At 37.2% G+C, this 16,735-nt stretch overlaps 1 protein-coding gene across 1 annotated transcript; it reads right to left on the bottom strand.

Moving 5' to 3' along the window:
- Nucleotides 1-251: 251 nt before the first annotated feature.
- LOC126260956 (ATP synthase subunit alpha, mitochondrial) lies at nucleotides 252-16,274 on the bottom strand. The gene is made up of 12 exons (XM_049958472.1): nucleotides 16,119-16,274; nucleotides 12,561-12,683; nucleotides 11,897-12,010; nucleotides 11,605-11,801; nucleotides 11,362-11,505; nucleotides 3,642-3,790; nucleotides 3,372-3,541; nucleotides 3,122-3,271; nucleotides 2,665-2,829; nucleotides 2,262-2,406; nucleotides 1,771-1,888; nucleotides 252-733 (listed from the first exon to the last, which is right to left on the bottom strand). Exons 1-12 carry the CDS (start codon nucleotides 16,182-16,184, stop codon nucleotides 619-621), a joined length of 1,656 nt encoding a protein of 551 aa, XP_049814429.1. The 5' UTR covers nucleotides 16,185-16,274; the 3' UTR covers nucleotides 252-618.
- Nucleotides 16,275-16,735: the final 461 nt, after the last annotated feature.

Genomic DNA, 16,735 nt, shown 5'->3' with positions numbered 1-16,735 from the left:
TGAATCATCTACATGGTACAATTTACATAGCCAACAAGGCCTATATCAGAAATAGACAATCCTGCCTGCCCCCCCCCCCCCCACACACACACACACACACACGCACACACCCCTCAGCAGCCAGACTGGTCAGATGTGCAAGAGCTGCATTTGAGCTAATATTGTAATTATTCCATCCTCTATTTTCCATTGTTTAATTTATCAAAATTTGTGATTATACATGTCACAGGTTATACTAAACACAGACTAAATTTACACAGTTTTCCAGACCATTTATTCTCTGTGAATGTGTAGGACTACTATATACAAGTTATTAAAAACAAGAGTTTCACCAGTATAATGAGAGTTATTTTGCTGAAGACTACTAGAAGTGTCACCTATATCTTCTCTCCCAAAACATTGTGTTATCACTAAATTTAAGCTCTTTAGGGGAAGTAAATTTTATTAACAATGAAACAAATACTTTACAGTGGCAGTATTCTAATTCCACAGGTACACAATACTCCAACTGAAAAAATCAGTTTAAATATGTAAAGCTGGCACTTTCTCACAGTTTCTCATACCTAAATGCTGCACAAGATTTTTAAATAATGTTTTTGCCTACAGTCTTACAGGGTTTCAACCCTGAAAGTTTGCAACAAAATCTGTCACAATTTTCTTCAGTTTTACATCAATCTCATCAGTGATCTTTCCTTCCTTTGCAATGTTGGCCAACAATGCAGATTCAGTTGTCCTGGAAAAGAAATTATTTAACATCACTTATTAAATATGAAACAAGAATTCTCATGGGCTTTATGAAATAATTTAAGTGAATGGACACTAGAAGCCACTGGGCGAAATCACTTTGAGCAACATTTTTACACAGCATCAGACCTAGAAGTTGTTGCCTAATTCTTAGCCCTCCATAATTCATGCCTTGTGCAAATTAGCAGAAGAGATCTAAACAAAATTTGCTAATACAACAAGAAATGTCCTACAGAAAAATTGTTATTTCATTCTACACTGGCTATACTCACTACATTAAAAATTGGCTCAAGTTGAGATTTTAATTATTTGCCATGCATTACACACTGCAGTAATGTTTATACTTTTCCATCATTTTCAACTGCAGAAGCAATTAAAGTATATTACACTTTGATGCTCTGCACAGGAACAGGAAAACCACTGGAAAATACTTAGGTGCTATCTGCTTTATGGTTATTCTATGAAAAGTAAAGGTTCTGTTACATGTAACACTTACTGTTCTTTTGTTTGGTGGCAAATCAGCACAATATGCATATTTAAATATTCACTGTATATAATAGGCATGCCAGTTTTTTTTTCTCTTCATGTTAATACTTCAATGTAAACTGCATAAATGTTACATCCATAACCACAGAATGACCATTTATTGGACATAGCACTGAGTAATTTTTTTATGTAGTGAGTATTAGCATGAGATAAAATAAGAGTTTGATGCAGAAAGGCATTACAGGCAACTTGTGCCCCTCAAAAGGCCAAACACAAAGCTGCTGCCTCCCCCCCCCCCCCTCTCGTCACTCATCCACATAAATGACCAGCAGCATCCTCAAAGCAAGTTACAACTTTGGCATTTCCCACAGAAGTGAAGTGACATTGGAAAGGTCACATTTTTGGCACTGTCAGGCCAATTTCACATATCACCAATTTCATCTTCATTTATTTTCAAACGGGTTCAAGATCTCTACCTCAAATGACCACATATTGTCATTATTCCATGCTGCATTTTCCATAGAGTGAAACAATACTTACTTTATGTGTTGCAAGAACTCCTTTTCAAAGGCAGTGATTTTTGAGGGGTCCAGTTTGTCAAGGTGACCTCTCACTCCACAGTAAATAACTGCAACTTGTTCCTCAATTGCCATTGGAACTGCAATAGAATAACGAACTCGGTAACAGATACAGTACACTAATAACACTTTTATAAACTAAGTACCTATTTTACTTTATATGGCATTTGTCCCTTGCATCATTAGACACTGAAACAGTACCACATGTAAATAATGTCACCACTGTTGGGAAAATACTCAGGCTATCAACTAATAGTTAATTTTACCCATACACAACTCAATTTCAGGAAACAATCAGAACCTGACAAGATTTTCATTAGAGGAGCCTGTTCTGTATAAAGACAGTAAAGAAAAATTGAGGCATTTAGTTTCCATATTGTCCAACATTCTCTTCCCACATCACTACAATAAGCTAGTCAGACATTCCCAGATGATAAATACTGCCATACATACCATATTGTCCCTGTTTCAGAAGCTCCGTTAACCTCACACCCCTGTTCAGCAGTTGCTGAGTTGCAGCATCCAGATCTGAACCGAACTGGGCAAAAGCTGCGACCTCTCGGTACTGAGCCAATTCCAGCTTCATGGAACCAGCAACCTGTAATAGAATACTAACCTGTACACTCAATTTTCATACCTTCACTCAAACTGACAGCAGTGAAGCCAAAACTTGTTTTAAAATACAATACAGGTCATGTGAAGGTTTTACAAAAGATAACTGTTCCATTATCAACATCTAATCAGCAATTCAGAAAAGCATTTCATTTAATGAAAATTTCGACATCTTAATTACTAAGGTATCAGTTTGCTACATTCACTGGTACATCAAGATACATTTCTGCTGACAAATACTTGCCTGTTTCATTGCTCTTGTCTGAGCAGCTGAGCCTACACGAGACACAGACAATCCTACATTGATTGCTGGCCGGATACCCTTGTAAAACAACTCAGTTTCCAAGAATATCTGACCATCTGTTATCGAAATCACATTTGTTGGAATGTATGCGGACACGTCTCCTGCCTGAAACAATTCAACAGTTAGCAGAACATTGTATACTACTGTATAATTAATAAGCTCTCAATTTAAGTAAACAGATAAGATTATTATTATTATTATTATTACATTTTTTCAGTGTTATGTTTGTGAAGTGGCAGATCACAGCAAACAGCTAACTCCAAGCTTTTACAAAATCTTTTAACTTAAAAATGTGAACATTTTTGTATCTTTAAATAGCATTCACAACAAAACAGCTGTCACTCTCAAAGAGACAGTCAATTGGCATTGCTTAGAGTCTTAGGATAGTCTGTATTACCTGTGTCTCAATGACAGGCAAAGCAGTAAGTGAGCCTCCACCATGCGCATCATTCATTTTGGCAGCTCTCTCCAATAACCTCGAATGTAGGTAGAACACATCACCAGGATAGGCTTCACGGCCAGGTGGTCGCCGCAGCAGCAAAGACATCTGAAATAAGAATATTATTTCAAATTTCCCTTTTGTATGATTGTATACGTTCAAAGTAAAGATACTGTATAATAAATGACAACTCTGTGATAAGTATTACCTGTCTATAGGCTACAGCCTGCTTTGACAGATCATCATAGATAATCAATGCATGCTTTCCATTGTCACGGAAGAATTCTCCCATAGCACATCCTGAATATGGTGCCAAATACTGCAACGGTGCAGCATCAGATGCAGTAGCAGATACAATGACTGAATAACCAATAGCACCTGTCATAAAATAAGACTTATTAACATCCACAAAAGCTCTACATTACAATACAATCACTCAAATATAAATACCAAATATGTCCAGGTAATGCTGCAGTACCTGAATCCGTCAGCCTCTTCACAATCTGAGCGACAGTTGATCTTTTCTGACCAATAGCCACATAAATACAGTACAATTTCTTTTTCTCATCTTCGCCATCATTGAATCGTTTCTGGTTTATAATTGTGTCAATAGCCAAGGCTGTTTTGCTGTAACAGAATTCCAACTTAATGTATTTCCTTTGAATTAAAAAAATGCAGTTTCAAAGAAGTTAAATCAGCTATACACATCTTCCCCAGAGAAGACCACAAAATCTCTTTAGCATCAAAGTTGCAGGCAAAGTATTCATCAAACCAAAGATGTGGTAGATAAGAACCAACTTTTGGACATAGCAGGTCAAGAATATAAATAAAGGCATGAGAAAGTCATCTGAAATTTGCAGTTACTTTAGAAAACCAAAGGCTTTTATTACAAATGTTCAAATTAAAGTCCCCAAAAATTTTGCATTACAGAAAATATGTAAATCTGTGTTAATTTTAGTTAATTTGACACTGTACAAATTTAACAAAATGGGCATAAATGACAACTGTACAGAAGTCTGAACTGACTTTTCCAAATTTTACAGTTCATCAGACACTCCAAGGGAATTAAAAATATATATTACTTGCCCTGCAGCCAACCTACTTTAATATCTTACCATTTACACCTGAGACTTCATAAAATCTATCAAAAGATAAATACGTTTGATAAATTGCAAATATACACTAGCAGGCACTTTGTGGGTCCAAGTGAACTTAAATAGGGTGTTCATTATCTCAAAGCCCTAAATCATAACTGATTTCACACCATCCTCAGTACTATTCTTATTGAAACCATTACACAAATATACAATGGTAACCCAAACTCATTTTCTGAAGTTACTTTTACAAATACATGCTCATGAAAGCAAGAACGTACAAACATCACAAAATCTCACTTCAACAATGAACATTTAACAGCAACACTGTTGGGCATGGTAATACCAAATGCTCATGTGAGCAGTTGCCAACAAGTTCGTGCATATGCACAGAGCTGCAGTTGCATATCAACAGCACCTTCTCCCACCCCAGCTACTTTAAGTGTAGCTGCTGGCTGTATGGCCAGTAGCAGCAAGCAGACATGCCACAGAAAAATTTTTCTGGAGCACTCAGGTTTCCAGATTCAAAAATATTAGTTTCAGTTTTCTGATTTTATTTTCTTTAATATTATTAGCATTCAAGCAATAGTCTTGCAGAACATTGAAGTTCTGTCAGTCTGCTGAAGACATTTGGCTTTTATTAATCTTCTTGCACAGGGAGTCAATTTATTGTTTCATTCCCCATTTTTTACTAGTTTCAACTGTTTGCTCTATTTTACACGCATATTTTCATTTTGCGGCACATGTGGAATAATGCCACAATAAAGAACCCAACATGAGAATTCAGTACAGCTAACCCAACAAAATTGGCATTCTCAAAAAATCACACTGAAAAGCCTTATACCAGGTACTTCAGCATGAATCTGGACATACAAATGTCTACTTCAAGCTGAACTATGTGTTTCAGTATGGTTTACCAACTTCCAATGCTTTTGGAGTATTATCTAATGTCTTGTTTCTTTTATGGCAATTTATGACAATGTTCAGATCTAACAATATAGACATAAAACATACGTAAATGTTCATTTGTGGATGAACAAGTACACAAATTTGATCAGTAGTATCAATCACAGAACACTTTTCTGGTCCCCCTCAACATTTGACATTTTTTAATTTGTGATGTTTATGTCTTAAATTTATAGAATGTCATTCTTTGACAAATTATAAGACTAGCCACTTATGTTTTATCATTTTAACTCCCCACATGTCTATATTCCTGGAGTACAGTTTCTTGGTTTCACAGATAACCTAGTAAATTTGTCATACAGTCTGAAATTATATTAATACTTATCAACTTTTTGCAGTGCTATGTAGTTGTGAACTTGATTGGAAATGCTACATAACAGTATTGCAGGGTATGTATAACAAATTATGTTATCACAACATAGCAAAACATTAGGGTACCCTGAGTTGCAATCTACTTTTGAAATGAATATTATGCCAGGAACTGGAGCATTATTTTGCATTCCTTATCTGTTACTGATGAAACAGTTACCAGAAATACCTTAACTCCACTGCCCTCTGACAAACAATTGCTGCACATGGTCACATGACACCCAACACACAAAATTCCAAGCACAAATGTGACAAAGCATATGAGCAGATCAAACACCAAGCACATGCTTCCTACATCATGGTAGCTGCACATGTACAGCAGCAACTGTTTTTTGGCACACACCACCAATCGCTCAAATGAACCTCAAATGTTCACGTGTGCAAGTTGGAGTTCACCAGACATTTCTAAATGTTAACTGTTCCTGGCCACTTCCCAAAATTTAAATCATTCATGAGTGAAGGAGACAAGCACTCAAAAGCAGAAGCATTGAGCTTTAAGGCACACACAAAAAAGGGCCTTCTAAAGGAAACCTTCCTAGTCTTGTATAACTCCAAACCCCTATTCTGGTTCAATTTCACTGTGATACACATGATCTGGAATGGACCAAATACTAACCAATTAACAATACCTGCATTTTGACAGATTCCGTATCCAAAAGTCTCTCCCATGGACAATGTATCTAGAGTGACAAGAACTCTTACACAATACACTTAATGTCTCAACAGTCAGACTATCAGCTACAACAGACCACTCCATCACCCAATATCCCTGGACTGGAACAACAAACCCATCTTTCAATAGGGTTTTATCTATCATCATGCCCTGAAATGAGTTACATCCTACTGAAGACCCTTCCCATTCATCCTAATGCAGTGTTCCATCACCCACCCAACCTACACATCACATGCCATCCCTATGCCACTCCTAATCTCTTGCCACAGGGATCATATCTCAACGGAAGAATTAGGTGCAGACTTGCCCAATTCACTTGCACAACACTTCCTACTCTAGTGCTGTCACAGGACTATACCACCCCATCAGAAGCTGGGCCAACTGTGACAGCAGCTATGTCATACCATCTGTTGTGAACACTGCATAGCTTTCTCCCTGGCTCAGCTGTTGCACTTTGGTAGAAAATGAAATTTAATTTCAACTTCTCTTCACAATTACCAGCCTAAAAGTCTTTATACAGTTAACAAAATCTACACATTGGCATCATGAATAAGAAAAATATTGAGTACCTGAAACTGAAAATCCAACACAGGAAACTTGTCAAAATTACAAGTAAAATGCTGTCCAGTAAAGACCTAAGGAGGCTACATTTCTAGAAATCTTAGCTTTTCTTTATTTTTATTTTGTCTTTTACCAATTACCGAGAGCAAGATGTATGAGACAGGTGAAATACCCTCAGACTTCAAGAAGAATATAAAAATTCCAATCCCAAAGAAAGCAGGTGTTAGATGTGAAAATTACCCAACTATCAGTTTAATAAGGCACAGTTGCTAAATACTAACAAATTATTTACAGACAAATGGAAAAACTGGTAGAAGCTGACCTCGAGGAAGATCAGTTTGGATTCCTTAGAAATATTGGAACACGTGAGGCAATACTGACTATGATTTATCTTACAAGAAAGATTGTTGTCTTCAGTCCTGAGACTGGTTTGATGCAGCTCTCCATGCTACTCTATCCAGTGCAAGCTGCTTCATCTCCCAATACGTACTACAGCCTACATCCTTCTGAATCTGTTTAGTGTATTCACCTCTTGGTCTCCCTCTACGATTTTTACCCTCCACACTGCCCTCCAATGGTAAATTTGTGATCCCTTTATGCCTCAAAACATGTCCTACCAACTGATCCCTTCTTGTCAAGTTGTGCCACAAACTCCTTTCTCCCCAATCCTATTCAATACTTCCTCATTAGTTACATGATCTACCCATCTAATCTTCAGGATTCTTCTGTAGCACCACATTTCAAAGGCTTCTATTCTCTTGTCCAAGCTATTTATCATCCATGTTTCACTTCCATACATGGCTACACTCCATACAAATACTTTCAGAAACGACTTTCTGACATTTAAATCTATACAATAAAGATTACGGAAAGGCAAACCTACGTTTCTAGCATTTGTAGACTTAGAGAAAGCCTTTGACAATGTTGACTGGAATACTCTTTCAAATTCTGAAGGTGGCAGGGGTAGAATACAGGAAGCAAAAGGCTATTTACAATTTGTACAGAAACCAGATGGCAGTTAGAGTCGAGGGGCACGAAAGGGAAGCAGTGGTTAGGAAGGGAGTGAGACAGGGTTTCAGCCTCTCCCCGATGTTATTCAATCTCTATATTGAGCAAGCAGTAAAGGAAACAAAAGAAAAATTCGGAGTAGGTATTAAGATCCATGGAGAAGAAATAAAAACTGAGGTTCGCCGATGACATTGTTATTCTGTCAGACAGCAAAGGACCTGGAAGAGCAACTGAACGGAATAGACAGTGTCTTGGAAGGAGGATGTAAGGTGAACATCAACAAAAGCAAAACAAGGATAATGGAATGTAGTCAAATTAAATCAAGTGATGCTGAGGGAATTAGTTTAAGAAATGAGACACTTAAAGCAGTAAAGGAGTTTTACTATTTGGGGAGCAAAATAACTGATGATGGTTGAAGTAGAGAAGATATAAAACAGACTAGCAATGGCAAGGAAAGTGTTTCTGACGAGAAATTTGTTAACATCGAGTATAGATTTAAGTGTCACGAAGTCTCTTCTGAAAGTATTTGTATGGAGTGTAGCTATGTATGGAAGTGAAACATGGACAATAAATAGTTTAGACAAAAAGAGAATAGAAACACTTGAAATGTTGTGCTACTGAAAGATGCTGAAGATGAAATGATTAGATCACATAACTAATGAGGTGGTACTGAATAGAATTGGGGAGAAGAGAAATTTGTGGCACAACTTAACTAGAAGAAGGGATCGATTGGTAAGACATTCTGAGGCATCAAGGAATCACCAATTTAGTATTGGAGGGCAGCACGGAGGGTAAAAATCTTAGATACCAAGAGATGAATACACTGAACAGATTCAGAAGGATATAGGTTGCAGTGGATACTGGGAGATGAAGCATGCACAGGATAGATTAGCACTGAGAGTTGCATCAAACCAGTCTCTGGACTGAAGACCAGAACAACCAATTCCCATTCTTTCTCATTCTTATTTCCTAACCAAATTGGTCATTATACTTTATCTTCTCTTTAAGAAATCTTCACTTCTCACTCTGCCCCTTCTGTCATCTGAAGTGAAAACTGACTCAATGAGGTTTTGAGGGAATTCCCCAAACATCTTTCCTACATTACCCAAGTAACCCTTGTATCCTCTTTGAGAAAGAATAATCATCAAATTTTGAAAGCTATTAATTTTTTTTATTGGCAGTACCAGTAATTTATCACCTGAACGATAGCACTACCCAGCCCTTCTGCCCTTGTGAAATTGGGATGGGTATTGAAGGGTGTATACAGGGACAAGGAAAAAATCCCACATTTCCCAGTTAAGAGTACACTTTCTCCTGGGTGAAAAGTACACATTTTCCCTGTGTATACGACAGTAAGCTTTCCCATGGAACTGTAAAACTTATCAATCCTTTGAATGGTTTACATTTTATACACAATCATAGAACTTCCAAGTTTAGTAAACTGACAACCACCTATTTTCGTATTACTAAAGCATATATTCGAGTTCCACCAATCACAGCATGTTAGTGAAATCAAGATTGTGACGCTTTTGTAAGCCCGTCATAGCTTGTGTCACGTGATCTCGCCAGTCGATGACAACGGATCTTCAGAGCATAGGGTACGTGATGTAGTCAGCCAATAGCAACATCACTTAAGATGCGTGAACACAAATAGGAAAATTAAGGTTTTAAATTAATGTACATAGTGTAGCTACAAGAAAAGCTAAGCTTTCATCTATAGTATTTGTCTTGTTTGCATGTGTTATACTTTAAGAAACATCACACAAATGTGCCAGTAAAATTTTAAGTAATGACAAATGTCGGGTCTTCAAAACTTTAAGCTTTGAACAAGGCTCAAACACTTATTTAAGAAATTCATAGGACATTCTCGTACTTAACACAGCTCACCTTGCATAAAATTGAATTTACTTTGAAAGTAACACTTTTCAAACCACCATTCACAATATCTTCCCACAACTTAATATAATTTGTTTCAGCAATTGTCACACAACACCAGAAAATGGGTGTTACTGCCAATGCACAACTACAATGACATAGGAAGCCCATATATTTGTATGTATATAGCATTTACAGATCTTTAATAGCATTGAAAGATCTTACATTACGCCATAAACTAAACAGGACATCAGACGATACTCCGAGAACATCTGAATTTTGTAAACACTAAAATGTATAATTTGGCTTAAAGTGAACATTCATGTGTCCAGATTCATAAAGATGTAGGCTCCAACCTGATATTAAGCTTTTCGCTATGCAAATTTTCTTGCAAGTATGGTACTGTACAACTCATATTTAGTTCTTTATTATGCTGTAATGCCATACATGCCAGAAGATTAAAACATGCATATGAAATTCAGGAAATAGTTGGAACTAGTCAATTGTGTGGAATGAAACTGTTTCAAATAAATTTACTGCCTCTGCGAAAAATACTAATAATAGGCAAATTTCTTTAGCAGATCAACAAAAATAACTTCATTACAAGGCAATGAATGCAGAAATGTGGAAATAAAATAAAATCAGAACATTGAAACTAGTAACATTTTAGCCTTTAGTAATTGTGTATTTTTTTTAATTCATTTGATGGCTCCTGGCCACAATTATTGTTTTCATTTAACGTGAGAACTGTAAATAAGGAGAAACAACTAAACCTCTAAAAGTGGAGACTATTCCCCTCCCCACAACACCTCAGACTGTTCTGCACATGTGCCAATCTGGCAGTGAGCGCATCAGAAAAATTTTCCAGGTAGCATCTGTCTGCTTGTTACTTCTGCTGATGCAGCTAATAGTCCTAACAATCACACTACAAGTAGCCAGAACCAGTAGAAGGTACTGCTCAAATGTGACAACAGCGCATGCACAAGAGCCCAAAAGAGACTCTTCGAATGAACCAGATGTGAAGAGTTGTGGTGTCACAGTCTTCGGAAGCAGTTTGTTATGAAGAATTACAGTCTTCGTCCTAAAGCCTTTGATATGTTTCGCTGTTGGCAGACACTTGTGTGTGCACTGTGTTTCATTGTAAATGGCGCATTTTCTTTGCAACTTAAGTTTCATTTTGATTTTTTTCTCGTTTATATATTTTATGGCCACAGTAGTGTTCTACAGTGGCAGGATACAGTAAAATTCTTTGTCAGAATATCAGTTCTTACCAGTCAAAATTACAAAAATTTAACTGAAAACTATAACAATGAAAAATTCTCAAAATTCTAAACATTTCTGTATTTTTCCCAGTTGTCCCAGGGCATATACACCCTGGTATTGTTTTTGATACATTCCAAGTTTCTGACATCTGCAGAGATTGCCAATGAAGTACTGTCTTATGAGAAACCTGAACACCAGTGGTCTTCCATCACAACAGGCACAGTGAGCACTTCACTTATGAGATTCAAGCAACCAAAGGAACAGCCTGTTTCTGGCTTTAAATAACAATCACAATGAACAAAATAGCATCTAATTCCAAAGATAGCTATATCAGCCTATACTATTACCTCTTCTGAATTCTCAGAAGTAGTAATCTTACAATTACCTACCCAGTCTGCCTGTCTCCAATAATCAGTTCTCGCTGACCCCTCCCAATAGGCACCAGAGAATCTACAGCTTTAATTCCTGTCTGCATAGGTTCCCTCACAGAGATACGAGGAATGATTCCTGGCGCCTTGATTCCAACTCTCAACCTGTAAAGAAAAAGGTAACATTTGAGCAAAAATTTCAGTTTTAATAAAGTAATCCTAATTTGCATCTAGTATGACTAATAACAATGAAACAAGAGTGACCTCTTTGAGGCCTTCAATGGCCCTTTGCCATCAATGGGATTTCCCAAAGCATCCACAACACGTCCCAATAGTTCCTCTCCAACAGGTACATCTACAATGGCACCCGTTCGTTTAACAATGTCTCCTTCCTTTATAAGCCTGTCATTACCGAATACTACAACACCAACATTATCTGGTTCCAAGTTCAGGGCCATACCCTGCAAAAGAGAAAAAATGGATTTCAAATTAGTAAGCCATAAATCACAAAGTGCTGTATTTATATCTCACAAATAAATATTTTTTTGAACCTGACCTTCAAACCCGAAGAGAATTCCACCATCTCGTCGGCCTGTATATTTTTGAGACCATAGACTCGAGCAATACCATCTCCAATACTCAAGACTCTCCCCGTTTCTTCTAAATCAGCCTAGAACAAAAAAGTTTTGTGGGTAAAGAAGCTTCAATTTTAATAAGAAAAGGTTCTTGTGGAACTAACTGGTACATTCAATCTTTACATTCCTACATAGCTGCCCTGTCAATACAACTACATTATACACGGCAGATTTTGCTGCCTCAAGCTGACTACTCCCACGTGCTAATGCCTTCGAATTTGCACAAGATGGCTACAACTGTGCAGTAGTTAGTATTGCAGCGAGTCAATTACAATTAACAACTACCTGCACTATACAAAGCAACTACTTATTAGATGGCAGTACGTTAGTTTACTGTGAATGTGTCGGTATAACTATAAGACTGCATCTAGTACTGTGAACTTTCATGACAAAAAAATTTCTAAATTTAGTTTCTGTTTAAGCCAGTAACTATGCAAATGACATTTTCAAGTAGCTTCTCTAGCATTTGTGACAGTACCCACTAACTGATAAAATACAGTGCCAATAGTGATAAAATACTGTTTAAATCAGTTTTTCAACACTATTCATTCCATTATACTAACAGCCACTAAATGCTGCACTCACCTTTGGAGCAGCACCAAGTATCCTCTCCTCCAAAATTGAGGATATTTCCGCAGCACGCTGACTGCATGAAACATGAATGTTGCGGTTTGTTATCTGTGCTGCAGGCCATGTTAAACCACTTATCTGAAACAGATTACACTCATTTGAAGTTTGTTTTTATACAGAGCTAATAAAATGTGATTAAAGTCATTTGTATTACATTTGTTAGAGAAAGTAAATTCCACCATACCTGAGCACTGTGTGTAAACTGCATTTGAACAACAGCATATACTAAAAATGAAGCCATGTTCCCAAAGACACAAAGATTACACTTTCATCCCTCACTATCATGTTCAGATGGCAGTTAGTGTTTCCCCCATAAGCAATCTGAACATTTCCTGGCTGTTTTCAAAGTGGCACAAATGAAGTAATTCGTGCTGACATTGTGGTCGAGCAAGAGATTACCGAGATTTAATCTCAAAGAGAGAAATTTTAGCAAAGAGAAAACTGACATCTTCCCCCTGAATACAGGACACAAACATTTCTTTTAGTTCATTTGTGGGCATCAAACACTAATAACCTTATCAGCAAGGGACAAACGCTTTCTCAAACATTGTTTTGGTGTGAGAAATTTTGAGTTTCATTTGGACCATATTTTTCCTCTATACAAGTGTGTCAGCTACATGCATACAGGAACTCTTGTCAGATCATGTAGAGCTACCTGACAACTAGGTATATTATCTTAGCTGCATTCCTGAAAGTAAAATTTCTAAGTTTAGTGTGAAATATTTGCTATTTACAATTGCCTGATGACATTAGACAGTTTTTATTCTTAGATTCAATCAGGGGTCAGAGGTACCAACCTGTCCTACATTTAATTTTGCAACGAAACTGTGCTACTAAGCAGAATCAGTGTTCAATGACTGCCAGTAACACTTGTGCTTACACGGAATTTTATTTTACACCAAGAGTAGTTTAAATATCTGAATGTACAAATAATTCTATTTCCACTTCACTGTGATATTCACACTGAAGCAAGAAGTCATACTGGAAGCAAAATACCTTTTAAACAGTTCTGCAGAAACAAGATGAGCTGTCGGTGAATAGAAGGATACGTAGTTTCATCTGGTGGAGCTCTTAGGCAGTGGCAGGGGGAGCTGCATGAAGTCAAAGTTAAAAAACTTTGCTTCCATTCCAACAGAACACTATGCTAGTGAAAGGAGTGCACTTTAATGCTTCTCTGAATGCTAATTTTGTATCTTCTATCCCCTCCCCACTCCTTTCCAACATCTTATTACTGTACACACTAAGTTGAAAAATTTTTCTTATCACAATTCAATGAAAAGTCCCAAAAACCAATATAGCAATTTATGCACCTACCTACAAATTTGTTTTCACCACTGAATTTCTTAGAATGGATAGCTCTATTGATCTGTTATAATGGCCACAACAAATGTTCCCCATACATGTATTCTAACAACCAAAACAAATGCAATGGCATATGCATAACATTTCTCAAGTGCACAGTACGTGAATTTTTTTTTGCCTACGTTTGAACTAATGTGACCATAGGAACAGCAGGAGAAAAAGTGAGGGGAGCTGACCAAACTTTTGATTTATAAATCCAACAGGTTTTGGCTTCATACACGTAAGTGTGTATCGAAACATAAATGGAATGTAAATGGTGTAAGTATTATTACATAAAAGTACCAATTGAAGAAAGGACCATCAGCAATATAGGTTCAGCTTCCAAGATGGCCTTTTAGTATTTTTCCAGTTCAAGCACAAGTTACTGGGACCAAAGACAAGTCCCCATTTCTACAGACTAATTAGGCCTATTTTAATGCTAAAATTTTCTGCACAAAGGGCATGTGAAGCAAGTAACAGACTAGAAAATAGACTTACAGAGATGTTTCCAATTTTATTAGCTCCTAAAACTAGCCCTAAACTCCAATTAAAATCAGAACAACAATTTTTAGGAAGTGCTGACCACACCCGACAAAGCTCAACTTCAGTGATATCACGGGAACCGGTGTATCCACTGCGGCAAGGCCGTTGCCTAAGTGGCACTTAAAGGCAATATGAAAATTTTTATCAAAATTTTAGAGCCCACCACTCATTAAAACTACAATGACCCATGTAAATTTGTGTAGTACCAACAGCAAATTCCAAATGTTGGTGACAGTACAATCTTTTGCACATTTCTAACTTAATTTTAGCCTCTACCATATACTGTCAACCCACATGTTGACAATTCATGCAGTGGCTGTTGGGAATGGGCAGGAGGCGTGTCTGGCCTCAACATTATGACTGCCAATGGCTGAGGGGAACTGAAAAGGCAGTGTCAGCTGCTTGCCTCAGCTCTGCCACTTACCCCTAGCAATGTGCACAGTAATACTAGCATTGAGGGGGCAGCTTAATGTTGGCAGCACTGACAAAAGTTTATCTTTCACCTACATTATTTTCTTCTCTTCTGGCAGTACTTAGCAGTCAGGGAACTGAAAACAGTACAAGCACATGCACTGGTTATATCAGTTTGTTTCATGGAAAGCAAAATAAGTTCCTCCAATCATGATTTGTAAGATCTTGTGCACGTTAGCAAGTGAGTTGCTAAGCAGATTCCTATGATTGACCCAGTTTACAGTTCTTTGAGAGAAAGTTCTGACAAGTAGTATCTGAATATTGATTAAATCAGTATGAACAAAAATGGAATTTTCAACACTTCTCTTCTCATAGAATATACTGTCGAACAATAACTACTTAAACCGCGTTCACACTAAAGAAAGATTGCTTTTTCTAACTTCATCTGGCGACAAATACGAACTTTTAGTACAGATGGTATGTGACGAACCAAAAGATTTGTTTCTGTATGGACTCCGACCTCTAACTGCATCAGAGTGCAGTCAGTCTACTAAATATCACCTATTAAGATTCCAAAATGGGCTGGAAGGTCGTGTCTCGTCTAAACATGGTACTGCCTTTCTCAAATTTAACTCTAATTTTCAGATAAAACTATCTGAAATAGTTACATCTAATGAAACCCCATTTTCTCGAAATATAAATACAGTGACACTCCCTAATGTAAACTAACCGTAGTTCTATTTGTTGCTAACTGCGTACGATTAAACGTCTAACCTAATCTCTCTCACACACTCTTTCGGATTAAATTGCGAAATTCACTGTATCGGATAGTCTCCACAATCTCATTAATCTGGCTGATTTACAGCATACTTCATTTCTTCATACACTTAACTCTAAACTGTTATTTGGATAACAAATTTAACAGCAATTATACTAGCATAACCACACTAGCCTTCCATTGCGCCCACCAACCGGCCCTTGCAACTGGCACCGACATTTAATCCTATATCCTTCATTTAACCAAGTTTATGTTTTCCCAAATTATTGACTATAGTTTCTGTACATTTAATAGCCAACCTTCTTTCTTCAGAAACCACAGTAACTTTTTAGTACGTAATCCGGTATTTCGTTTTACAATTAGGAACATCAGAAAACATAAAAAAACATGAACAATAAGTTTTAATAGTCGTAATGTCCGCTGTTCATGTTCTTAAATACCTGAGGCGTAGCCGCAGGCAAATGTTTCGCCACAGCAGCGGCTAAACGGATGGAGAGTAGAGCCATTTCGACTGTTCTGCCCTTGCAGAAAGATGGAGGAGAACAGCCGACGACTTTTCCCTACAGCCTTTGCGCGTGACGAATCGACCGACTAGAGGACCAATTACGTACTGTATCGATTTTAAAGTACTGTAGCGAAATCTCACTATAAATGTATTCCTTTTTCATTTGAAACAATGAAAAACAACCAAACTTCTCTCCGTATAGGTGGAAATTATTAAGCAGTTCTCAACAAAATACAAATTTATGCTCCAAGAAAATAAAATGTTTACGGAAACATTCTTCTGTCTTTATTTACTGAATAATCAGAACAGGTCTTTCTATTGTATTGTGGATATACCCGGTTTCACATACGCAACAAAAATTTCGCCACAGCTACTGACATATTGTAGTTGCATATGTGAACGCCGAGTTTTTAGTGGTGCAACTTAAAGCGTCTCCACCAACTTAGCTGAGTGGTAATGTGTTTGCCTACCGTGCAGCGGACCAGGTTTCGATTCCCGGCCCGCTTGCAGATTTACTCCACTAGCAGACTTGGTGTTGTGTTGTCCTCATCA

This window comes from Schistocerca nitens, chromosome 5 (genome assembly GCF_023898315.1).
Source record: "Schistocerca nitens isolate TAMUIC-IGC-003100 chromosome 5, iqSchNite1.1, whole genome shotgun sequence".
In the NCBI taxonomy this organism is placed as follows: Eukaryota; Metazoa; Arthropoda; class Insecta; order Orthoptera; family Acrididae; genus Schistocerca; species Schistocerca nitens.
Note: the sequence above shows the minus strand (reverse complement) of the source record. Positions and strands in the feature narration are given on the sequence as shown.